This window comes from Oncorhynchus tshawytscha, linkage group LG05 (assembly GCF_018296145.1).
Source record: "Oncorhynchus tshawytscha isolate Ot180627B linkage group LG05, Otsh_v2.0, whole genome shotgun sequence".
Lineage (NCBI taxonomy): Eukaryota > Metazoa > Chordata > Actinopteri > Salmoniformes > Salmonidae > Oncorhynchus > Oncorhynchus tshawytscha.
The window spans coordinates 46339572-46365853 of record NC_056433.1 but is presented as its reverse complement, the minus strand read 5'-3'; the positions used below and the strand labels follow the sequence as shown (position 1 = coordinate 46365853).

General features: G+C 42.8%; 2 protein-coding genes across 4 annotated transcripts in view; one reads left to right on the top strand and one right to left on the bottom strand.

The window, feature by feature from the left end:
* Window positions 1-4016: 4016 nt before the first annotated feature.
* On the bottom strand, window positions 4017-6004 carry LOC112251784 (chemokine XC receptor 1-like). Its single transcript, XM_024422723.2, has 2 exons — window positions 5872-6004; window positions 4017-5573 (listed from the first exon to the last, which is right to left on the bottom strand). Exon 2 carries the CDS (start codon window positions 5557-5559, stop codon window positions 4546-4548), a length of 1014 nt encoding a protein of 337 aa, XP_024278491.1. The 5' UTR covers window positions 5560-5573; window positions 5872-6004; the 3' UTR covers window positions 4017-4545.
* A 1314-nt stretch (window positions 6005-7318) lies between these two features.
* Window positions 7319-26282, top strand: part of LOC112250665 (FYVE and coiled-coil domain-containing protein 1) — a 60614-nt gene continuing 41650 nt past the window's right edge. For 2 of the 3 annotated variants that reach the window (XM_024421009.2, XM_024421007.2), the window contains exons 1-3: window positions 7319-7406; window positions 24427-24536; window positions 25735-25841. In XM_024421009.2, the coding sequence (XP_024276777.1) occupies window positions 24476-24536; window positions 25735-25841 (168 nt within the window). In that variant the 5' untranslated portion in view covers window positions 7319-7406; window positions 24427-24475. The remainder of the gene's footprint in view (window positions 7407-24426; window positions 24537-25734; window positions 25842-26282) is intronic. The other variant, XM_024421008.2, reaches the window with a different exon arrangement.

The window sequence follows — 26282 nt, the reverse complement described above, 5'->3', positions numbered from 1 at the left end:
AGTATGTATTATGCCGAGATATTGGCAAAACATGCATAGGCCTATGACAGTTGAACTTTGTGTTCATCTAGAAAAACATACCGTGTTACTAGAAATACCTGTCATTAAATGTATTTCGTTACCACTAATGAACAGCAACTGTATTATAATATACGGCCATCAAATTGTCATTGCATATTGTAACAAAGAGAGTATATGCACGGTCAAAGTCCCAAGCTGTGATCTTGTCAACCAATCACAACAGGTTAAGGAAAGGTCCAGAGAGAGCCAGAGTGCATCACCCCTTGACTCCCGGTTTCTGGTGTGGGGGATGGTTAGTGGGGTGAGCTGTTTGATAGTGCTGTGAGATGGGGAAGTCACCAGCGGGGGGGAATTCCTATCGTAGGCTTTCCTTATGTATTATTACAGATAGAGAATTGACCAATGCATGTCCTTGCTAGCTCTGCTCCGGGGACTTCAGAGATGTCTGTGGATTTCATCCCATGGAGGTACAATGAAATCAAGCTTACAGGCTAAAACAACATGCACTCTCTTTTACTGAAATTACCATACTGTAGTGCTGTCTCTGTATATTACTCCCTTTTAAGCAGGTCTCTACCAGTGGACCTACTGGTCCAGCACCGACAACATCGCCAGCGCCTGCGTCTGAGTTAGCGGTTCAGACTCCTCCACTGAGGATTGTATTGAGCTTGTTGTCAACATTACATTTTTTGTCACATTATTTTTCCTCAACTACTACGGCTCTGCTGCCATGATAGCACACTGATTCAGACACAGGAGGTTGGGGGACATTTTAATTGGGGAGGACGGGCTTGTGGTGATGACTGGCGCGGAATCAGTGGAATGTTATGAAACACACAGTTTGTGTTTGATGCCCTTCCATTAGCGCCGTTCCAGGCATTATTATGAGCCATCCTCCCCTCAGCAGCCTCCACTGGATTCAAATAGTTGGATTGAATCGAGCCCTAGAACTTCCAGATGGAGATTTTTTTGGCAGTTTGCTTGGATGTTGTTATATGTTTGGATCCTGTCCCTCACTAAGAATCAGTCAGTTACCATACCCACTTGTGGGTATGAATGTGAACGTTACCATTTTTTTTGCATGGCTGTACTGTAAGCTGTTTACATAGCTAACAAACTTAGCTAGCTGAATAGCATTTACGACAATAAGCAATAACTTAACCTTGGTAATGTTAGCAGATTGCATGATTACTTTAGATCTCACCAACTTTGACAGTTCTATTACCTATGAAAATGAATGCTAGAGTTACTGTAATGTTACTGTACCATTACCATGCAATGAACCTTGGGCCCCTAGGGTCTCTCTGTGTGTGTGTGTGTGGAATATTCTCCTAACCCTCAGAAAACTGGACACATGAATGTTGTTGCAAGGTCCCATAAAAAGCTCCTAGTCCATTAATGTTGTATATTCTGAGAACATTGTAATCACGTTCTAGATCAGGTCTACTCGGCATGCTGAAAAGGTTCTCAGAAGGTTTTGGCTAACATAGATAGAATGTTCCCAAAAACTAACGGAAAACTGGACACTCAAACATTAGGGGAACATGGGTAACGATACAAAAACCTTCTCTCTCCCTAGAAGTGTTAGCATGTCTAGCGGTTGCTATTTAAATGATACTGTTGGAAAACAAGTTGGCTCTACAGTTCATTCTCGATCGTGCACTCTCTGGACATCGCACATTTTTCTTAGTGGTTGGTTGGCTGAGTCAGCCAACGATGGAGGGGCGCGATGCTTTTGGCTTTGTCATTCTTTCTAAGAAGGAGAAGCTATACATGATTGGCTTATGATACATGGACGGTGATTGGACATGTTTGCAACGCCAGGATATTGGGTTTTTGATTCCTGGGACCACCCTTTTGTAAAAATGGACCCATGCATAAGTCGACTCGCTTTGGAAAAAAAAAGCATCCGCAATATGGCATATATTATAATTTATATATTAGGCGGAGAGTTTTTTTCTGGCTGAGTCATATCGAAGACTGTACAAATGGGACCCAATGCGTCTCTGCTTGGCACTGCGATATACTCGCTTCCTGTCCAGGGGGTGTACTTGTACATCAAGCTGCCTTACGCTACAGAAACAGGAGATCTGCTCCTATGAGACATTCCAGCTCGTACAAGGCAAGGGTACTTACTACAAGGCTACTGAACTAGCCCACTTGATTCACCCATTCAAGGGCTTGATGATTAATTGACAAGTTGAATTAGGTGTGCTAGCTGTGAAATAGTTCAAATAGGCTACATGGACGGTTTAAAACACCCTGACCTAGGCTACATGGATGTGAATTCTTATGTTATGCTTTAACATCCTCTGCTGGTAATTTGCTGTCATCACAAGAAAATATATATTCTGCATTCACATAGGATTGATGTATATTTTTCCTTAAAAATGTTTTGGCCCAAACAGGCCCATTTTTAACACATTATTGCCCGCACATGCCTTTTATACCTCCCGTGTGATGAGTGGTAGTAATGGTGTGCGGATGTGGTTGGGCGCCTATTTGAATAAACCCATTGAACATACACCATCAAAAAGAAATCCATTATTAATTCATTTTAGGCAGGTCCTAAGAAACATAACAGGAATAATATATTTTTTCAAAAGAATAGAATGCCATATTTTGAGTTGAATTAGGTTACTTCCAAGTGAATTAAATCGTCAATATGTTTGTTCTTTAAACAGACACACCTACCCCGATCACAGTTAACACACATATTTTGCAGTAAGAATATAATGGAATATAACAGAATAAAATACAATATTTTCCCCACACAATTTGTGTCACGGGAAAGTTTGGAACCCCTGTTATAAAAAAAGGTGATATTTTGAAACAGAGCCCAAGCCCACGCTTTTTTAAAACCACGTTTCATCTCTTTCCTACCCTCACTCCACTTTGTTAGGGAGCGGCGTTAGGATCATGCATTGTGAGAGTATCTTCATCATGATACCCACACAAAATAATAGCAATCCTATTTTTAAAATCATGCAAGTCTCTTGATCATATTTCATAACCTCCTCGTGCTTTTGGAGTTGCCTATACGCGATCAAGCAAAAATATTTGGCCTACGCTTGATTTGGGCTTCATTATTGCATGATAAATGTTTCTGATCAGTGGTTGCAACCTGGTCTAAGAGCATTTCGTATTATTATGTATGTAAATCTGAGATGAGCTATTTAGTATGATATGTTACATTTGGTATGGTTACACAAGACAGATGGTTATTTAACCCTTTAATCTAACTCCTGAACTCAACCCCAACACCTAGCCTAGATTTCATTAGGCTACCTATCCCCCTTGCCACACACACACACTTTTAAAGAGTGGAATAGTGCTCCTGTTTTAAAGACTTCTAGAACAAATTCATATCTTGGCCACAGTTTTAATCTCTCACTATTTTTTCCTACTCCTAGTTTGTCTCTCTCCCCACATCTCCAAAAGCATAATGACAGCCATAAGAGGCATCTCTTCCTCCCTTATCATCGCTTATGTCCAACCACCCTGAACACGCCCAATCTCTAGACTCGGAGGCTAAGCAGCTCTGGACTTGGTTGGTAGGGTATTTGGATGGGAGACCGGCTTGGTATATACTATATATCAGGGTGCATATTCATATAGTAGAGGAGTGCTGATCCAGGACCAGTTTTTCCTTTTAGATCATAATGAATAATTACATGGGGGGGGGGGTCAACTGAACCTGGGTCAGCATCGTTGGCCGGGGTAGGACATCATTATAAATAAGAATGTTCTTCACTGACTTTCCTAGTTAAATAAAGGTGAAATAATACATTTTAAAAAACATTTAAAAAGCATTCTGAGACGCTTCATGAATATGGGCCCGTTTGCTGTGAACCTCTCAAGCTCAACTCTGGACGTCGAAGCCAGTGCCCCTGTATTTTTGTATTGTTCACCTCTAATCAGGGATTCAGACCAGGGACACCAGATGTGTGCAATGTAGTGATCAGGTAGAACAAAAAAACAGCAGGCTCTGAACCTCACAGGGAAAAGAATTGAGGACTCTGCTGTAATCCTTTTTATTGTTTCTTTCCCCAGCAGAGGGCAGTGGAACCCTAGCTGAAGCTATGAAAAAGTCCCATTATGCAGTGCTAAAGTGGTAAAGTTACTATGGGGGCCTATCCCCCCCACACCACTTGATCTACTCTACATCCCCATATTTGAAGACGTAATTAGGAATTTGTCCTCCTCTGTATCTATCCTAATATCCACTGTAGTACACACACTGTAAAAATGGTTCAGATCAATAATAACTATTTGAAAAGTACTTTTGATACTTTATACAAACAAATACACCAGGCAAAGTATTTTAACCCTTGTTAAAATACCAATAGTGGGATTAACAATAGAATGAAAAGAACAAGACAAAATGACAATGATAATAAGTAATGGAAATAAAATATTAAAAAGTAACATTCTAAATGTATTGAAAAAGCAAAGAGGTTCATTTTACAATTGATCATGGTTGGACTGCTCAGTCCATGGTGCTCTGAAACTTCAAGAGCCAGACTAATACTTGGATCCCCTTAAGGGAACATGAGTCGCTCCCATCGGTTGTGAATCTACGGTGCTTCGGCGACTGCAAAGTCTCTGCAGAATAAGCTTCAAGTGATTTCTGAACTTGATCCCAACAAATGCGTAGAAGACAGGGTTGAGACAGCAGTGGGAGAAAGCAATGAGTCGACACACGTAGAACCCATAGTCGAGCTTCATGCTGACCTCACAATCGTTGAAAGGTGCTACGGAGTAGTCGGTCAACAACCTCAGAAATATAACCACGTTGTAAGGTGCCCAGCCAAGAACAAATACTGCCACGATACTAAAGATCAGTTTCACGGTTCGATTCCTCATGTGTGACCTTGACTTGAAGATTGCCTCCAATATTCTTACGTAGCAGAAACCCATAACTACAAGAGCAGCCAAGAAGAAGATGTTCTGTTGGTATGTGCTCACTTTCCTCCACATTGGAATGCTGTATTCACAATGCAAATTGTTTTTTCGCTCGTGGGGATTCTCTTGGACAGAGCTGAAAATCAAAGCGGGGACGGCCAAACCAAAACTGATCGCCCAGATGATGAGAGAGACGGTGACCCCGTAGCAGCCCCTCCGGGAGCCGTGGTCGGACAGAGGATGCACCACGGCCAGGTAGCGGTGGATCGTCATGATGGTCAGGAACAAAACGCTGCTGTAGAAGCCTGCGTAGAAGACAAAGGTCACAGTCTTGCAGAGGAACCAGCCAAAGGTCCAGCCCCAGATGTGGTAGGCTGCCCAGAAGGGCAGACCAAAGGTGAACACCAGGTCAGATAGGGCCAAGTTGAGAATGAAGATGTTGGTGAGAGACTTGAGGTTCTCGTACTTGGCCAGGATGGCCAGGACCAGGATGTTGCCCGCTAGACTCAGGATGGTCACCACAGAGAAGAAGGCAGGGGTGGCGATGGAGCCAAACTTGACAACACCTTCCTTGTTACAGACCTCATCTATATAGTCGTAATCATAAGTGATGTTTGTTTTGGAATATCCCATGGTCAGGTTGGATGCTGGAAAAGAAAAATGCTAATTATAATTATCAATGATTTCTTCATGCGTGTCCCTCTTTTAAAAACTGCAACACAAATCTCAAAATGACTTAACAATTTGCCTACAACTACAATTACAGAAATGTAAAAAAAGGTATACAAAAATGAATGAGGAAGAAGTCATGGAAACATCTGAAACTGAAACAATTCAAATGTAACAACAGTCTTTTGGTATTGATCTATATCTTGGTTTGGCTAAAACTCTAGAGTCAAGTTTGAAGGATTAGGCTCAATAAATTATTTACAAGATCAAACTTACCTGTTGTGTCTGTTCTTTAAGTTTAGCTTGATGGCCTCACGTTCCCATATGCACAATGATACGAGGACCGTTGAGGTGTGATGTCGCTAAGGTAACAAAATAATCAGGTTTCTATTCCTCCTAGTTTGTTCCGGTGTACCTTTTTTGGGGCAAACATGAAATATCCTACAGTCTTAATTGCACTGCCGAAGGTATTTCCATTCTACGTAGGCGTGCAGTACATGATTTTTATTTTTTTTCATCTGTGGTTTAACTCAACAGGTTTACAACCAACCGATAAAGTAACTGTGCCATCAAAAGAAGTGCAGTAGGCTAGCTGTACAAATACAATATCTAGTTGAAATATGTGTACTGTATCGTGTAGCATGTTACAATTTTATAAATAGGCTATCATCTGCTTTTAATGTTTTATAAAATAAACTTTCCTTTTTTTAAATATTTTTTTAAAAACATAAAACACTTTCTTGTTCTTGTTTTCTTTTTCTTCTTCTTCTTCTTCTTCTTCTTCTTCTTCTTCTTCTTCTTCTTCTTCTTCACTAAAGCTTATTTATTTTCTTACAAATCCTGCCTATATGACTGTGGGACAGTCCTGACAAATAAACCAGACATTCAAATCAAATCAAAATGTATTTGTCACATACACATGGTTAGCAGATGTTAATGCGAGTGTAGAGAAATGCTTGTGCTTCTAGTTCTGACCATGCATTAATATTTAACAAGTAATCTAACCTAACAATTTCACAACAACTACCTTATACACACACGTGTAAAGGAATGAATAAGAATATGTACATAAAAATACATGAAAGAGTGATGGCCGAATGGCATAGGCAAGATGCAGTAAATGGAGTACAGTATATACATATGAGATGAGTAATGTAGGGTATGTAAACATATGAAGTGGCATTGTTTAAAGTGGCTAGTGGTACATTTATTACATCAATTTTTCCATTATTAAGGTGGCTAGAGTTGAGACAGTATGTTGGCAGCAGTCAACATACTGGCAGCAGAGGATGCCTTCTGTGTAATATTCATATGTGTAAACATACATTTTGTACAAAGTGTGCAAAACAAGACAGTCTGGGCCTGCAGCCTTCTGAGGGTTAACACGTTTAAATGTTTTACTCATGTTGGCTGCAGTGAAGGAGAGCCAACAGGTTTTGTTAGCGGGCCGTGTCAGTGACACTGTATTGTCCTCAGAGCAAATAAGTTATTTAGTCTGTCTGGGAGCAAGACATCGTGGTCCGCGACGGGGCTGGTTTTTCTTTTGTCGTCCGTGATTGACTGTAGACCCTGCCACATACCTCTCGTGTCTGAGCCGTTGAATTCCTACTGTAGTCACATGATTTTACTGTTTAACTTGTAATACTCTACAACCAAACTATAGCCTACATAACGAACCCTCTGTCCTGGTCCTGTTTCTCGCATTGTAAGTGGTTTAGCTACTTGTCAATCCAGTTATTGTTTCCGCCCCACATAGCAAGGTTGCGTATGGATGGTAACTTTCTGGATTTTCATGGATCGCCAAGTTTAAAGTACGTTTTTCTCTTAAATAATCAATGTCTATTTGTTGATATGAATATCAATGTGTCTTATGCAACTTCACTTCTAATGACAACTGATTTGGGGCTGTATGCATACCAAGCATACTACACTCACGCGCGGTCACTTTGGATATCGATAATAACAACATTAGGCTAAATGTATCCTCTCTGAGTGGAACATATTTTTATCCTCATGGCTGAAACAAAATTGTGGCCATCGCAAACTGTTGCGTAAGGACGGGGAACACCGAAAGGCGAAAACATTGTGCTTTCAGTAGACCTTTAAAGATGTACTTATCACTGAAAGTATGTTATTTCGCACACGAAATCCCATCAAACACGAGAGACATGATCAACCGATTGCAGTAGCGTGTGCGAGACAAACAAATGCCGCGTTCAACTACTAGTCGGAACTAGGAAACTGAAATGTCCGACTTGCTAACTGGATGTTGCTGTATTTGTGCTGCGTTCAACTACTTATCAAATTGGAAATGACGTGTTTCCTAGTTCAGATTAGCGCCTGTTTTCGGCAAAGGCTCAGCTCTGACTGTTGCTCTGACTGGGCATGTGTCAACATAGTGTATTTTATTGATACATTGTATAGTAGCCAGATTAGCACGTGGTCCTGTGTGAGACATGCAGTAGTCAGAATGGATCACTATTTAATAAAATATCTCGATTTGTAGCGAACTTCAAAATACTTCACCATGGGGATCGAACTTGATCATAATAAACTAATTCTGAGAGCCCAGAATTATTTCTGGGACGTTCTGGCGATCGGAATTGAAATAGGCTTTATTGGGCATACCAGTGTTATTGGCACCGCTAGTTTGCTACGCAGTAGCCGACCAGTTTAGCTCGTGACTTGATCCAGACCGGACAGGGGCCTGCGCCCTATCCTTAACTCTTCAAATAAAATGAAATGTTATTTGTCACATGCTTCGTAAACAACAGGCGTAGACTAACAGTGGAAATGCGTAGGCTACTTTTCAGTGATACATATTAAATGGAGCCCAATGCTGAGAGGAAAGAGGGGGGATAGACTGCGGGCTGTTTTGTTTAATTGTGTTATGTTTTTCTCTTGTTTCCTTATTTAATTATTTGTACTCGTTTCATTTCTTTACATACTTACACACAACACCTCATGTATGCACTCTATAAACAGCCTACAACTTAGATACTACATCAAATAACATGTAGTCTATTACACTCATCCATGCTATCCTAAATGCATACACCCATGCAAAATCATGTGCACAAGTCTGTGTGTATGTGTAAACGCACACAAAAGCAGGTTTTTAGAACATTTTGCAAATGTATTAAAAATCCAAAACGTTATGACATTTACATGAGTGTTCAGATCCTTTTGCTTAGTACTTTGTTGAAGCACCTTTGGTAGCGTTTACAGCCTTGGGTCTTCTAGTATTTTTATTTATTTTATATTTAACTAGGCAAGTCAGTTTAAGAACAAATTCTTATTTACAATGACGGCCTAGGAACAGTGGGTTAACTACCCTGTTCAGGGGCAGAACGACAGATTTTTTTTATTATCTTGTCAGCTCAGGGATTCAATCTAGCAACCTTTCAGTTACTGGCCCGACTCTCTAACCACTAGGCTACCTGCCGCTACAAGTTTAGCACACCTGTATTTGGGGGAGTTTCTCCCAGTCTTCTCTGCAGATGGGGAGCATCGCTGCACAGCTGTTTCAGGTTTTGACAGAGATGTTCAATTGGGTTCAATTCCGGGCTCCGGCCGGCCCACTCAAGGACATTCAGAGACTTGTCCCGAAGCCAATTCTGTGTTGTCTTGGCTGTGTGCTTAGGGTCGTTGTCCTGTTGGAAGGTGAACCTTTGCCCCTGTCTGAGGTCCTGAGCGCTCCGGAGCAGGTTTTCATTAAGGATCTCTCTGTACTTTGCTCCGTTCATCTTTCCCTCGATCTCCCAGTCCCTGCCGCTGAAAAACACCCCCACAGCCTGATGCTGCCACCACCGCGCTTCACTGTAGGGATCGTGCCAGGTTTCCTTCAGACGTGACGCTTGGCATTCAGACCAAAGAGTTAAAATCTTGGTTTCATCAGACCAGAGAATCTTGTTTCTCATGGTCTGAGAGTCCTTTACGTGCCTTTTGGCAAACTCCAAGCAGGCTGTCATGTGCCTTTAACTGAGGAGTGGCTTCAATCTGGCCACTCTACCTTAAATGCCTGATTGGTGTAGTGCTGCAGAGATGGTTGTCCTTCTGGAAGGTTGTCCCATCTCTACAGAGGAACTCTGGAGCTCTGTCAGAGTGACTATCGGGTTCTTGGTCACCTCTCTGACCAAGGCGCTTCTCTCCCGATTGCTCAGTTTGGCTGGTCGGCCAGTTCTAGGAAGAGTCTTGGTGGTTCCAAACTTCTTATATTGAAGAATGATGGAGGCTGTATCAATATGCTTTGTGTTGTAGTCACGACAGACAAAGATATACACTACCGTTCAAAAGTTTGGGGTCACTTAGAAATGTCCTTGTTTTTGAAAGAAAAGCACATTCTTTGTCCAAAATTGATCAGAAATACAGTATAGACATTGTTAATGTTGTAAATGACACTTGTAGCTGGAAACGGCTGATTTTTAATGAAATATCTACATAGGCCCATTATCAGCAACCATCACTCCTGTGTTCCAATTGCACGTTGTGTTAGCTAATCAATTTTTAAATGCTAATTGATCATTAGAAAACCTTTTTGCAATTATGTTAGCATGGCTGAAAACTGTTGTTCTGATTAAAGAAGCAATAAAACTGTCCTTCTTTAGACTAGTTAAGTATCTGGAGCATCAACATTTGTTGATTCAATTAGAGGCTCAAAAGGGCCAGAAACAAAACTTTCTTCAGTCTTGTTCTGAGTCTCGTCTAGTCTTGTTCTGAGTCTTGTCTAGTCTTGTTCTGAGAAATGAAGGCTATTCCATGCAAGAAACTGAAGATCTTGTACATCGCTGTGTACTCCCGTAACAGAAGAGCACAAACTGTCTCTAACCACAATAGAAAGAGAAGTGGGAGGCCCCTTGCACAACTGAGCAAGAGGACAAGTAGATTAGTGTTTAGTTTGAGAAACAGACAAGTCCTCAACTGGCAGCTTCATTAAATAGTACCTGCAAAACAACAGTCTCAACGTCAACAGTGAAGAGGCGACCCCCGGGATGCTGACCTTCTCGGCAGAGTGGCAAAGAAAAATATTAACTATATACACTACCATTCAAAATTTTGGGGTCACTCAGAAATGTCCTTGTTTTTGAAAGAAAAGCAAAAACAAATTCCATTAAAATAACATCAAATTGATAAATACAATGTAGTCATTGTTAATGTTGTGAATGACTATTGTAGCTGGAAATGGCTGATTTTGAACGGTAGTGTATATAGTTAAGCAAACTGTACTTTGCATGTTGTTAACAAGTACATCCACTACATGAAGACAGTAAGAAGCAGTTAGTTTCCGTTTCATGTGTGACATAATTTTAACCTACAAAGGCAGACTCCACCTAACTTTGGCTTGTAGTCCAAGTCGGCAATAAACTTGAATGTGAACTGAATGTTTAATGTCTGCCTTTCCATTGACGTTATTCATTTTAAAAAAAATGTACATTCACACAAAGTCTTTCAGGTATTTAGGTCTTCGGATGGCCCAACCAGACCTTGTGTGGGGAGTGCTGATTACATCAGGAGGTGCTTGACCTGCGATGTTTGGAACTTGTTGTTGAGGTGCAGCGTCCACTCCTGGGCGTCAGCACCTCAACAGTGGGGAGATCCTCCTCTATTTCTCTGCTCTTCCTCAGGTGTCTCCTGTTCTTCCCGAAGACTTGTCCCTGTTTTGCCTTCACCTCGTTGGACCTTTGCTCCAAAGGTCTGACTACTGTGGCCCTCTGCCACCACTGTTTCTGTCCTGTTGAGTGGCTGAACTCTCACCCTGTCATCTCATTGGCATCTCTGTTTGATCCTTAGCAGAGGTGTCATAGTACTTTGCCTGTCTCTGCTGTCTGCCTTTGAACTTCTCTTGCTGACAGCTTGTCATCACCGTTCAGATTTTTACTCATTAGCAGTAGTGTCTTTGTACATCATCCCATGAGCTCCATTGCAGGGCTGCTGTCTGTTCCTTGTGGCAAGGTATTTCCGTGATCCAGGTATGGGTCAGCACCTACACTCTTTGCTTTTGCCATTAGTCTTTTGGCTGTTTTCCACATTCCCATTTAATTTGCGGGTATCCTGTATACCGGCTATTCCCAAACTGAGGTATGCGAATGCCGTTGGGAGTACGCCAAATAAAAATGTGATTCACATTTTCTGAACATCCCATTTAGATTTTCCAACAGGGCTATACATTTAGGTGATGTTTTTTTCTCGCCTGAGTAGCCTTGTTTCACTGCCAAACATTAAACCATCTAGTGTTCAGTGAAATAACAACACAATGTCATACAGGTAGCCTAGTCAAGTAATGAACATCCAATCACATTAACCTCTACTCTCTTGCGGGAATTCCACTAATGGTCCGTATGTAGCTAAACGTAGCTGCTGCTCATTCCGTTTGCTCAAACATGGATAAATGGTTAAGAAAAGTCAGGCCCGCGTCCATAGAGACACATACCAGCTCTACTGGTAGTATGACTACCAGCAGCACTACACCTGCACCTGTCAACGACACAAGTTGTTCTGCTTCCACGAGCACATCCAATGCTAGCACCAGGAATTCTACATTTGTTAGCCCAGCTAGCATGGACACTGACAGTTGTGAATCTGATGCAGCCGAAGAGCTACTGCCCCCTTACCCGAAAGCACCGAACAACAGACAGGTGTTGGACCATCGAAGAGGTACAAATATGATGAGAACTACATTGATTTGGGGTTCACTTCTATTGGGAGTAGTGCCTTTCCTCAGCCACAGTGTATTGTATGTGCAACAGTACAACTCAACGAAATCTTCACTCTTGCGCAGACATTTAGAAATGAAACATGCCAATTTGAAAAATAAGCCACAGGAGTTTTTTCAGCGAGAATTAATATGACTTTCGAGTCGTATGACATGTATAAAAGCAACATATATCATTAATAAGAAGGGGCTAGAAGGGTCTTATATGGTGAGCTACCGAGTGGCTTGGACAGGCAAGCCCCATACTATTATGGAGGACTTAATTGTTCCTGCTGCTGCGGATATGGCTGGTACAATGCTGGGGGAAAAGGCCCAAAAAACTATACAGACAATGTCTTCATCAAACAACACTGTTTCACGACGCATCAGTGACATGGAAGGAGAGGTTTTGAAACAATGACTGCTTCGCATACAAGCCAATAAATTATATGCGTTACAGCTGGGTTGGTCAACCGATATGGCGGGCCTGGCACAGCTCCTGGTATATGTCTGTTACGTTTATGGGGGGTCAATTAAGGAAGACATCATCTTCTAGAAACCAGGACAACAGGAGATAATATTTTTAAAGTACTGGACAGCTTTGTGACATCAAATGGACTTTGGTGGTCAAGATGTGTTGGTATCTGTACTGATGGCGCAAAAGCCATGACAGGGAGACATAGTGGAGTGATAATGCACGTGCAAGCAGTTGCTCCCGACGCCACTTGGGTACAATGCAGCATCCACGGAGAGGCTCTTGCTGCCAAGGGAATGCCTGACAGCTTGAAAGACGTTTTGGACACTACAGTGAAAATGTTTAACTTTGTCAAAGCAAGGCCCCCGAATTCTTGTTTATTTTCTGCATGTGGGCAGCGACCATGTAACGCTTTTACAACATACAGAAGTGCGCTGGTTATCAAGGGGCAAAGTATTGACACGTTTTAAAAAACATTTTTATTCAGCGACAAGCTTAAAGTCTTCTTTTACTGACCATGATTTTCATTTTCTGACTACTTGCATGACGACTTGTTTCTCACAAGACTGGCCTATCTGGGTGATGTTTTTTCTCGCCTGAATTATCTGAATCTAGGATTACAGGGACTCTGCAACTATATTCAATTGTGCGGGACAAAATGGGCTATGATTAAGAAGTTGGAGCTCTTCTCTGTCTGCATTAACAAGGACAACACACAGGTCTTTCCATCATTGTATGATTTATTTGTGTGCAAATTAACTCAAGCTTACGGACAATGTCAAATGTGATATAGCGAAGCACCTGAGTGAGCTGGGTGCGCAATTACGCAGGTACTTTCCCGAAACGGATGACACAAACAACTGGATTCGTTATCCCTTTCATGCCCTGCCTCCAGTCCACTTATCAATATCTGAACAAGAGAGTCTCTTCAAAATTATTTTAAAATTATTTAAGACTGACACTCTCTCCAATACAACCCAATATTGCAGAGCTATGTGCATCCTTTCAAGCACACCCTTCTCATGAACCTGTGGTGAGTTATTCACAAGTTTTGATGAACAAATAAGGTTTTATATATAAGATGGCTAAATGAAGAGCAAAATGATTGATTATTATTATTTGTGCGCTGGTCCTATAAGAGCTCTTTGTCACTTCCCACGAGCCAGGTTGTGACACCTCACACTCATTCTTATATTTAATAAACGTATCGTATCGTGTGTGTGTGGCAGGCTTACAATGATGGCAAAAACAACATTTGAGAATGCTCTGACCCTGGTTCAAGAGGGGGTACGTAGCTGGAGGTTGAATGTTTGAAGGGGTACGGGACTATAACATGTTTGGGAACCACTGTAGACAATGGTTTGTGTGTTTTAAAGTCCCAAGCCTTGCTGAAACTTCAGAACTCTTGACGAGTACTGGGGGGGCCATTGTCGCAGTAAAGGATGTCAGGTATCCCATAGCGTTTGTCTTCAGTTTTCAAATTAATGTGGGTTCTCCAAATGGTCCACTTCCTAGAAGTTTGAGAGATGATCAACTGTGACCATGAAGTCTCTGTCGTTGAACTGGAACAGGTCGTTTCTCCCAGGGATACTTGGGTGCTTCGTGTGGGCTCAGCGTCTCTTTCTGCAGCTTCACATCCCATGCAGTGCAGGTGCTACATTGTGCCATGCATGTTCTCAGCTGTGCATTCATGCCCGGCCAGTAGACACACTCCTGGTCTCTTCTTAGACATATCTCGATTCCTATGTGTGAGGAATGGGATTCTCTGCATTTTCTCTGACCTGAGGGCAGCATGCACAACGACTCGCTCACCTCTGAAGATAACTACATTTTGCACACTCGGCTCATTTCTGTTGTGAAAATACATGACTACTTCCAAGGCTACATGTTCTTTCACTTCATGCCACCCTTTCTGGATCACATTTTTCAGTGTCTGGAGCTCCCGGTCCAGCTCAGTGGCTCTCTGGATGGCCTTTAGTCTCTTGCTTGACACAGGCAGGTAATGTATCATATTGATTGATTCCACTTCTACCTCCCACAGGACCTCTGTTTTCTTGTACTGTTAGGTCGGCCAGCACCACATGGTTTCCAGGAATGTATTGGAGACTGACCTCGTAGTTTTGGTGTCCCATGAGCATGCGTTGTAGTCTTTTTTTGTGTACTGAGGAGAGCCTTTGTCATGATACTCTCTAGAGGCTTGTGTTCTGACTGCACTTCCACAGTTTGTCCAAATGTGAATTGGTGGAACCTCTCCATGCCAAACACCTCTGCTGGCGTATGCTATTGGTTGTCCTCCCTGCATCAAGGCTGCTCCTAACCCCCTTTCTGAAGCATCACGTTGCAGTACAAGCTGCTCTGTTGGGTTGTAGAATTTCAGCACAGGGGTCTGTGCAATGGTATTCCTGATTTTATTAAAAGCCAGCTCAAGTCTCTGACCACTCCCACAGTGAGTCCTTGTTTGTTAGCTTTTGCAGTGGCTCGCAGAGCTCCATGGCCGTGGCTTGTAGAACTTGGCTAGGTAGTTTACCATGCCCAGGAAGCGCTGCACCCCCTGCACATCTGTAGGCCTTAGGCATCTGTTTGATGGCTGTCACTTTTCCTGGGTCCACTTTCAACCCCTCTGATGTTAGCAGGTGGCCAATATAGGGCACATCCTTCAGCCTGAGCTGCAGCTTCTCCAGACTCAGCTTGACATAGAGCTTCCTGTATCTGTCCAGGAGCATTCTCAGTTTCTTGTCTTGGTCCGGAGTCGCTGCTTCATCATTGTCTCCTCCTTGTGACTTGCCACTTGTCGCGTCCCATGGGAGTAGAGAACGTGGTGTGATAGCTGGATTCCTCCTCCAGATACACATGCAAAAATCATTTTTCACAAAACAGAGAACACGTGTGTTCTGTTCAGATTTGGCAGCTCTTCTTCAATAGTGGAAAGTGGGTAATGGTTCCTCTTGAGCGCCTTGTTGAGAGGTTTTGGATCAGTACACACTCGTAGTTTTCCGGATGGTTTCTGCACCACGATCAGGCTGCCAAGCCAATCTGTGCTTTTTTTTCAACTGCTTTTATCTATCACCCTTCTTTTCTCTAGACCATCAAGCTCCTCTCTGAGTGCTTTATATAGTGCTACTGACACTCTTTGGCAGCTGGACAGGCTCCGCTCACTCATCCACTTCCAGCTACAGTTTGCTGGGTAAGTATCCGTCTCCCTGGAATACATAAACATACTCCTGTTTTATGTGCTCTTTAGTCCAGAACCCTGTTGTTTTCTCGATGGCCAGGATGTTGTGGTGCTGCACAGTAATCCACTCCATTGCCTGGATAGCCTTACTGCCTATAATGGATCTGCGCGCATTCCTGTTGACTACGATAAACTCAACTCGGTAAGTTTTCTTATTGCGTGGATTGATCACTTTAAGTGTACACTTCCCCTGTGGCATCAGAGTACTCTTGTTAGACATCACCAATACCTGACTGCAGGGTTCTAGGTGACTGGCTTTTGTGATGTTTGCAGGGATAACAGTACAACTAGCACCACAATCTAGCTGAAATCTGACTGACTTTTTGCTGACCAGCATGATTGCAAAGAGAGCTGCATTAAGATCTGTGGTTTTCTCCTGTACCACGTTGATGCTCTCTGACTTCGGTCCTAGTCTGATGCAGAGAACATCTACACCACTCTGTGTCAGCCAACGCATTTCCCATTGCCAGGACTCTGTTTCTCTTGCTGGTCCCTGCACTCTCTGCTCCCCCCCCCCCCAATGAGATAATACAGTAGCAACACTTTGTAGTCATCAGGTTTTTCTCACATTTGTAAGAGCCATGTACAAATTTAATTCCGTTCCATCTTTTCAAATCAAATGTTTTTAGTCACATGTGCCGAATACAACAGGTGTTTCACCTTACAGCGAAATGCTTACTTACAAGCCCCTAATCAAAAATGCAGTTTTAAGAAATACGAATAAGAAATAAAAGGAACAAGTAATTAAAGAGCAGCAGTAAAATAACAATAGCAAGACTATAGACAGGGGGTACCGGTACCAGAGTCCTTGTGCGGGGCACCGGTTAGTCGAGGTAATTAAGGTAATGTAGGTAGAGTTAAAGTGACTATGCTTAGATAATAAACAGAGTAGCAGCGGCGTAAAAAGGGGTGGTGGGGGTTGGCAATACAAATAGTCTGGGTAGCCAGTCTATGACTAGGGTGGATGGAGTCTTTGACCATTTTTAGGGCCTTCCTCTGACATCTCCTGGTATAGAGGTCCTGCATGGCAGGAAGCTTGGCCCCAGTAATATATTGGGCTGTACGCACTACCCTCTGTAGTGCCTTGCGGTCGGAGGCTGAGCAGTTGCCATACCAGGCAGTGATGCAACCAGTCAGGATGCTATCAATGGTGCAGCTGTAGAATCTTTTGAGAATCTGAGGATCCATGCCAAATCTTTTCAGTCTCCTGAGAGGGAATAGGTTTTGTCGTGCACCTTTTCATGACTGTCTTGGTGTGCTTGAACCATGTTAGTTTGTTGGTGATGTGGACACCAAGGAACTTGAAGCTCTCAACCTGCTCCACTACAGCCCCGTCGATGACAATGGGGGCGTGCGCGGTCCTCCTTTTCCTGTAGTCCACAATTATCTCCTTTGTTTTGATCACGTTGAGGGAGAGGTTGTTGTCCTGGCACCATACGGCCAGGTCTCTGACCACCCTATAGGCTGTCTCGTCGTTGTCGTGATCAGGCCTACCACTGTTGTGTCATTAGCAAACTTAATCATGTGGAATCGTGCCTGGCCGTGCAGACATGAGTAAACAGGGAGCACAGGAGAGGACTGAGCATGCACCTCTGAGGGGCCCCTTTGTTGAGGATCAGCATGGCGGATGTGTTGCTACCTTACCCTTACCACCTGGGGGCGACCCGTCATGAAGTCCAGGATTCAGTTGCAGAGGGAGGTGTTTATTGATGTGCTTTGAGGGCACTATGGTGTTGAACGCTGAGCTGTAGTCAATGAATAGCATTCTCACATAGGTGTTCCTTTTGTCCAGGTGGGAAAGGGCAGTGTGGAGTGCAATAGAGATTGTATCATCTGTGGATCTGTTAGGGTGGTATGCAAATTAGAGTGGGTCTAGGGTTTCTGGGATAATGGTGTTGATGTGAGCCATGACCAGCCTTCCAAAGCACCTCATGGCTACAGATGTGAGCGCTACGGGTCGGTAGTCATTTAGGCAGGTTACCTTAGTGTTCTTGGGCACAGCGACTATGATGGTCTGCTTAAAACATGTTGGTATTACAGACTTGGACAGGGAGAGGTTGAAAATGTCAGTGAAGACACTTGCCAGTTGGCTAGCACACGTCCTGGTAATCCGTCTGGCTCTGCTTCCTTGTGAATGTTGACCTGTTTAAAGGTTTTCCTCACATCGGCTGCAGAGAGCGTGATCACAGCTGGTGCTTTCATGCATCATTCAGTGTTATATTCCTTGAAGCGAGCATGGAAGTAGTTTAGCTCATCTGGTAGGCTCGTGTCACTGGGCAGCTCTTGTCTGTGCTTCCCTTTGTAGTCTGTAATAGTTTGCAAGCCCTGCCACATCCGACAAGCGTCAGAGCTGGTGTAGTATGATTCGATCATAGTCCTGAATTGACGCTTTGCCTGTTTGATGGTTCATCGGAGGGCATAGCGGGATTTCTTATAAGCTTCTGGGTTAGAGTCCCGCTCCTTGAAAGCGGTAGCTTTAGCCTTTAGCTCAGTGCAGATGTTGCCTGTAATCCATGGCTTCTGGTTGGGGTATGTACGTACGGTCACTGTGGGGACGACTTGATCGGTGCACTTTTTGATGAAGCCAATGACTGATGTGGTGTTTTCCTCAATGCCATTGGAAGAATCCCGGAACATATTCCAGTCTGTGCTAGCAAAACAGTCCTGCAGCTTAGCATCTGCTTCATCTGAAGCCTCTGGATGAGCGTTTTCCTGTTTGCTTATGGCGGAATACAGCTCATTAATTGCGGTCCTAGTTCCAGCATCGGTCTGTAGTGGTATGCAGACAGCTACAAAAAATACAGATGATAAACTCTCTAGGTAGTTAGTGTCATCTACAGCTTATCATGAGATACTCTACCTCAGGCCAGCAAAACCTTGAGACTTTCTTAGATATCGTGCACCAGCTCTTGTTAACAAACATGCATAGTCCGTCACCCCTTGTCTTACCAGACGCCGCTGTTCTATTCAGCCGATACAGCGTATAACCAGCCAACTGTATGTTGATAATTTCGTTATTCAGCCACGATTCCGTGAAGCATAAGATATTACAGTTGTTAATGTCCCATTGGTAGTTTAGTCTTCCTCGTAGGTTGTCGATTTTATTTTCCAATGATTACACATTAGCTTGTAAAACGGAAGGCAGTGGGGGTTTATTCGATCACCTACGAATTCTCCGATGCAGCCAGACCTCCGTTCTCATTTTCTCTGTCTTCTCCTCACCCAAATGACGTGGATTTGGGCCTGTTCCCGGGAAAGCAGTATGTCCTTCATGTTGGACTCTTTAAAGGACAAAAAAGCTTCTGACAGTTCGTGGTGAGTAATGCTGTTCTGATGTCCAAAAGTAATTTTCGGTCATAACAGACGGTAGCAGCAACATTATGTACAAAATAAGTAAACTAAGAAATACGTTTTTTTTTAAAACACAGTTGGTCAGGAGCACGTAAAATGTCAGCCATCTTCTCCGGCGCCATGATACATTCCACCAAACTAAATTACAGTCGTGGCCAAAAGTTTTGAGAATGACACAAGTATTAAATTCCACCAAGTTTGCTGCTTCAGTGTCTTTAGATATTTTTGTCAGATGTTACTATGTAATACTGAAGTATAATTACAAGCATTTTATAAGTGTCAAAGGCTTTTATTGAGAATTACATGAAGTTGATGCATAGTCAATATTTGCAGTGTTGACCCTTCTTTTTCAAGACCTCTGCAATCCGCCCTGGCATGCTGTAAATTAACTTCTGGGCCACATCCTGACTGATGGCAGCCCATTCTTGCATAATCAATGCTTGGAGTTTGTCAGAATTTGTGGGGTTTTGTTTGTCCACCCGCGTCTTGAAGATTGACCACAAGTTCTCAATGGGATTATGGTCTGGGGAGTTTCCTGGCCATAGACTCAAAATATTGATGTTTTGTTCCCCGAGCCACTTAGTTATCACTTTTGCCTTATGGAAAGGTGCTCCATCATGCTGGAAAAGGCATTGTTCGTCACCAAACTGTTCCTGGATGGTTGGGAGAAGTTGCTCTCGGAGGATGTGTTGGTACCATTCTTTATTCGTGGCTGTGTTCTTAGGCAAAATTGTGCGTGAGCCCACTCCCTTGGCTGAGAAGCAGTCCCACACATGAATGGTCTCAGGATGCTTTACTGTTGGCATGACACAGAACTGATGGAAGTGCTCACCTTGTCTTCTCTGGACAAGCTTTTTTCCGGATGCCCCAAACAATCGGAAAGGGGATTCATCAGAGAAATTGACTTTACCCCAGTCCTAAGCAGTCCAATCCCTGTACCTTTTGCTGAATATCAGTCTGTCCCTGATGTTTTTCCTGGAGAGAAGCTTTGCTGCCCTTCTTGACACCAGGCCATCCTCCAAAAGTCTTTGCCTCACTGTGCATGCACTCACACCTGCCTGCTGCCATTCCTGAGCAAGCTCTGTACTGGTGGTGCCCCGATCCCACAGCTGAATCAACTTTAGGAGACTGTCCTGGCACTTGCTGGACTTTCTTGGGTGCCCTGAAGCCTTCTTCACAACAATTGAACCGCTCTCCTTGAAGTTCTTGATGATCAGATAAATGTTTCCTTGCAGGTAACCATGTTTGACAGAGGAAGAACAACGATTCCAAGCACCACCCTCCTTTTGAAGCTTCCAGTCTGTTATTCGAACTCACTCAGCATGACAGAGTGATCTCCAGCCTTGTCCTCGTCAACACTCAGACCTGTGTTAACGAGAGAATCACTGACATGATGTCAGCTGGTCCTTTTGTGGCAGGGCGGAAATGCAGTGGAAATATTTTTTTTCGGATTCAGGTCCTTTGCATGGCAAAGAGGGACTTTGCAATTAATTGCAATTCATCTGATCACTCTTCATAACATTCTGGAGTGTATGCAAATTGCCATCATACAAACTGACGCAGCAGACTTTGTGAAAGTTTATATTTGTGTAGTTTTCAAAACTTTTAGCCACGACTGTACAGGTCAGTGCTAAATTACAATCATCAAAGTCTATTTTTTCCAGAGGTTTCTGTGCATTTTCCATGGCGATTTATTTGTAGATTGGAATGTTAGTTACTCATGAATCTGCTTGTGTCCAGTAGCCAGTTAGCTTTTAGCATAGACTCACTCACGATAGTCAGCTAGCGTTGACGTTAGGCTCAATGACTAGCTTGTAAATGCGGTACTTTTCCAAACTGCCGCCTGGGATGTATTCTTCATTTACGTCGATGAGATCCAGGTTCTTTTGAGTACCGCTGCCACCATGTTTCAATATGCTTTGTGTTGTGGTCACGACAGACAAAGATGTAGTTAAGCAAACTTTACTATGCATGTTGTCAACCAGCACATCCAGTACATGAAGACGGTAAGTAACAATTGGTTTCCGTGTCCTGTGTAACATCAATATGATTAACATCAATATTGCTACAGAGGCCACTGTGATCTTTGGGACCTTCAATGCTGCAGACATTTTGTTGGTACCCTTCTCCAGATCTGTGCCTCAATTACAATCCTGTCTTGGAGCTCTACGGACGGTTTCTTCAACCTCATGGCTTGGTTTTTGCTCTGACAGGTGTGTGCCTTTCCAAATAATGTCCAATCAATTGAATTTACCACAGGTGGACTCCAATCACGGTGTAGAAACATCTCAAGAATGTTCAATGGAAACAGGATGAGCTCAAATTCGAGTCTCATAGCAAAGGGTCTGAATTCTTATGTAAATATGGTATTTCTGTTTTTCATTTTTAATAAATGAGCAATAATTTCAAAAAAGCTATTTTTGCTCTGTCATTATTGGGTTTTGTGTGTAGATTGATGAGGGAAACAATAATAATAATTTCATCCATTTTAGAATGTTGTAACGTAACAAAATCTGGGAAACATTTGAATACTTTCCGAATGCACTGTATATTGTCCCCTTTGTCTAATCACTATTATTATCATTATTATTGAGTATTTATTATAGGTTTTTTTATACTGTTATTGTTGATGTTGTCTCACTTTGCTTTAGCAACAGTGGCTTTGTTATTCACGCTGAGAGAGAGAGAGAGGCTGTCACAGACACAGCTGACTGAATTGAGAAGTGTGATATTTTAGAAATATTTCATGGATACATTTTTAGCCTTTTTTAGCCTGGAGGAACAGCTGCTGTGGTAAATGACTCTACCTCTATGCAACCAAGCAGCCATGAACACCATGTACTAAAAGCGATGCTGAGTTTAATGTGGAGCTCATAGTAAAACTCACAAACTAAAAGTACATCTAATTCTTTCATTCTCAGTCCAACACTGAGCTCTCAGAGGCTTATGAGTGCAAACCACAAGTTGGGAAGCACAACATTGTCTCCAGCAATACCTTGAAATGGGTAATGAATGTGTGTATATACAGTACCAGTCAAAAGTTTAGACATCACCTACTCATTCAAGGGTTTTTCTTTATTTTTACTATTTTCTACACGGTAAAATAATAGTGAAGACACAAACTATGAAATAACACATATGGAATCATGTAGTAACCAAAGAAGTGTTCAACAAATCAAAATAAATTTGAGATTCTTCAAAGTAGCCACCCTTTGCCTTGATGACAGCTTTGCACACGCTTGGCATTCTCTCAACCAGCTTCAACTGGAATGCTTTTCCAACAGTCTTGAAGGAAATAAATTCCACAATTGAACTTTGAACAAAGCACACCTGTTAATTGAAATGCATTCCAGGTGACTACCTCAAGATGGGTTGAAAGAATGCCAAGAGTGTGCAAAGCTGTCATCAAGGCAAAGGTTGGCTGCTTTGAGGAATCAAAATATAATTTGATTTCAACACTTTTTTGGTTACTACATGATTCCATATGTGTTAGTTCATAGTTTTGATGTCTTCACTAATATTCAACAATGTGGAAAATAGGAAAAATAAAGAAAAACCCAGTAATAAGCATGTGTGTCCAAACTTTTGACTGGTACTGTATACACTACCATTCAAAAGTTTGTGGTCACTTAGAATGGCCTTGTTTTCCATGAAAACATACATGAAATGAGTTGCAAAATGAATAGGAAATATAGTCAAGACGCTGACAAGGTTATAAATAATGATTTTTAATTGAAATAACAATTGTGTCCTTCAAACTTTAATTTCGTCAAAGACTCCCCCATTTGCAGCAATTACCTTTGGCATTGTAGTGGTCAATTTGTTGAGGTAATCTGAAGAGATTTCACCCCATGCTTCCTGAAGCACCTGCCACAAATTGGATTAGCTTGATGGGCACTTCTTACGTACCATACGGTCAAGCTGCTCCAACAACAGCTCAATAGGGTTGAGATCCGGTGACTGTGCTGGCCACTCCATTACAGACAAGAATACCAGCTGACTGCTTCTTCGCTAAATAGTTATTGCATATTTTGGAGCCATGCTTTGGGTCATTGTCCTGTTGTATGAGGAAATTGGCTCCAATTAAGCGCCGTCCAGAGGGTATGGCATGGCGTTGCAAAATGGAGTGATAGCCTTACTTTTTCAAGATCCCTTTTACCCTGTACAAATCACCCACTTTTTTTTCAAATCACCCCAGCATCACATTGCCTCCACCATGCTTGACAGATGGCGTTAAGCGCTCCTCCAGCATCTTTACATTTTTTCTGCGTCTCACGAATGTTGTTCTTTGTGATCCAAACATCTGTTTCTCAAACTAGACACTATAATGTACTTGTCCTCTTGCTCTGTTGTGCATCGGGGCCTCCCACTCCTCTTTCTATTCTGGTTAGGGCCAGTTTGCGCTGTTCTGTGAAGGGAGTAGTTCACAGCATTGTACGAGATCTTCAGTTTCTTGGCAATTTCTCATATGGAATAGCCATAATTTCTCAGAACAACAATAGACTGATGAGTTTCAGAAGAAAGGGCTTTGTTTCTGGACATTTTGAGCCTGTAATTGAACCCACAAATGCTGATGCTCCAGATACTCAACTAGTCTAAAGAAGGTCAGTTTTATTGCTTTAATCAGCACAACAGTTTTCAGCTCTGCTAACATAATTGCAAAAGGGTTTTCTAATGCTCAAGTAGCCTTTTTAAAATGATAAACTTGGATTAGCTAACACAACGTGCCATTGGAACACGGGTATGATGGATAAAAAAATCTGCCGTTTCCAGCTGCAATAGTCATTTACAACATTAACAATGTCTACCCTGTATTTGTGATCAATTTGATATTATAATTGACAAAAAATGTGCTTTTTCTTTCAAAAACAATAATATTTCTAAGTGACCCCAAACCTTTGAACGGTAGTATATATATATATATATATATGTGCGTGTGTGTGTGCGTCCATGCGTGTTTACATGCATGTGAGTGACTGACAGACACACTGTATGAAAGAGTGAAAGGGATGTAGTAAATGTGTGTGCGAACCTACGTGCTTGTCTTTTGTTTCTGACTGTCCCTCTGATTCTCTGATTCAGCAGGCTGTTTATGACCCGGTGAACTGGTTGCCGGGGAGCTAGTCTGACCATGGCCGCCGGGGAGGCTTTGGGGGAGAGCCAGCTTCGGAGGATTATCAGAGATCTGCATGGTACGTTGCCATTGAGTGTGCGTGAGGCTGCGTGTGGTTGCTCGCATCAGTCTCTTTGTGACAACGAGTGCGTCCGGGCCTGTGTAAATGTGACAGGGGGAGACCGCCACTGTCTGCTGCCAGCGAGTAACAAAGAGGGAGAGAAATAGAGAAGGATCGTAGAGGTCAAGTGACAGAGGGGTTGCAGTGGCCTGGATGTGACTGGTTTGGCATTGGCTACAATCCAGACAGCACTTCTTTCCACACTTTGGTTGTCCCCGCTCCTCATTGGGAGGACATCATTGAGCCGACCCTCTCCCCCAGCCCCCTGGGGTGTGCTCTCTAGAGTGTGGCGGGGGCGACCCTAAAGGCCCTATCAGCATGCAGCAGGAGAGAGAAGGTGCTCAGCCTCCCGTCGATCGTCTTTCCATTTATTTATTTTTACGCTGGATGAGAGGCAGGTGGGTTAATGTGCTGAGCTGGGATGTGTGAGTAAGGTGGAAGGGGACTGGAGAAGGTTTTTGTGGAGGTAGAGATGTAAGGAGGATGTGGGGAGACATGCCAGGTTGGACACGCTGAGCTTTCGACTCCCATCTGTTTTGACCTGTATATGATCTGGAAGCCATTTAAATGTATCGCTGTGAGGATATTCCATCTTGACTGTCTGTACGTGTGGTGCGTTTTGTATGTGTGTCAGTGTGGGACCTCAGTTTGTTTGTCATTGAATGGTGGAGCTGTAATAAGCACAGAAACCCTGGAATTTCTAGAACCTAACTAAAAATGCTTTATTTATTTAACTAGGCAAGTCAGTTAAGAACAAATTCTGATTTACAATGACGGCCTACCGGGTAACAGTGGGTTAACTGCCTTTTTCAGGGGCAGACACATTTTTACCTTGTCAGCTTAGGGATTCGATCCACCAAACGCTCGAACCACTAGGCTACCTGCCTCGCAAAAAGGTAGCAGGACTATCGGATTAGATGGGTGGACGTTTTTTTTGCATTTTGTTCAGGAGAAAGAGGCTACCAGGTCAGAGAGAAATCGTATTAATGTGTTTCTCTCAGCAGGTAAAGGGCATGTAGCTACTGTAGTAGAAACTCCCTGTTTTTGTCAGTGGTGTCTGAGTGTGGGGAATGCACGTGTATAGTATATGCCTTTAAGTGTGTTTACATCTGTTTTTGTTATGTGATGGACTCTCCCTTCTCTCTCTGAACCACAGATGCTGTTGCCGAGCTCACTAAAGAGTACAGGGAGAATGGGGAGCCAATCACGGATGATAGTCCCAATCTGCACAAATTCTCCTACAAACTGGAGTACCTGCTGCAGGTGAGTCCTTGGGTGGTGGATCTTTCTTGATACACATGGGAAACTGTAGAGTGTGAAAAACCCAGCAGCATTGCAGTTCTTGACACACTCAAACCGGTATGTCCGGCACCTTACTACCAAACCCTGTTCAAGGGCACTTAAATCTTTTCTCTTGCCAATTCACCCTCTGCATGGCACACGTACATAACCCATGTCTCAAGACTTAAAAATCCTCCTGTAACTTCTCCCCTTCATCTACATTGATTGAAGCGGATTTAACAGGTGAGATCAATAAGTGATCATAGCTTTCACCTGGATTCACCTGGTCAGTCTATGGCATGAAAAGAGCATGTGTTCCTAATATTTTGTACTTTGAGTACAAACAGGAGTAATAGTGACCAGTAGCAGGATAAAATAGGTTGATACTAATGGTAATGGAAATCAATAATCAATGTATAGTAG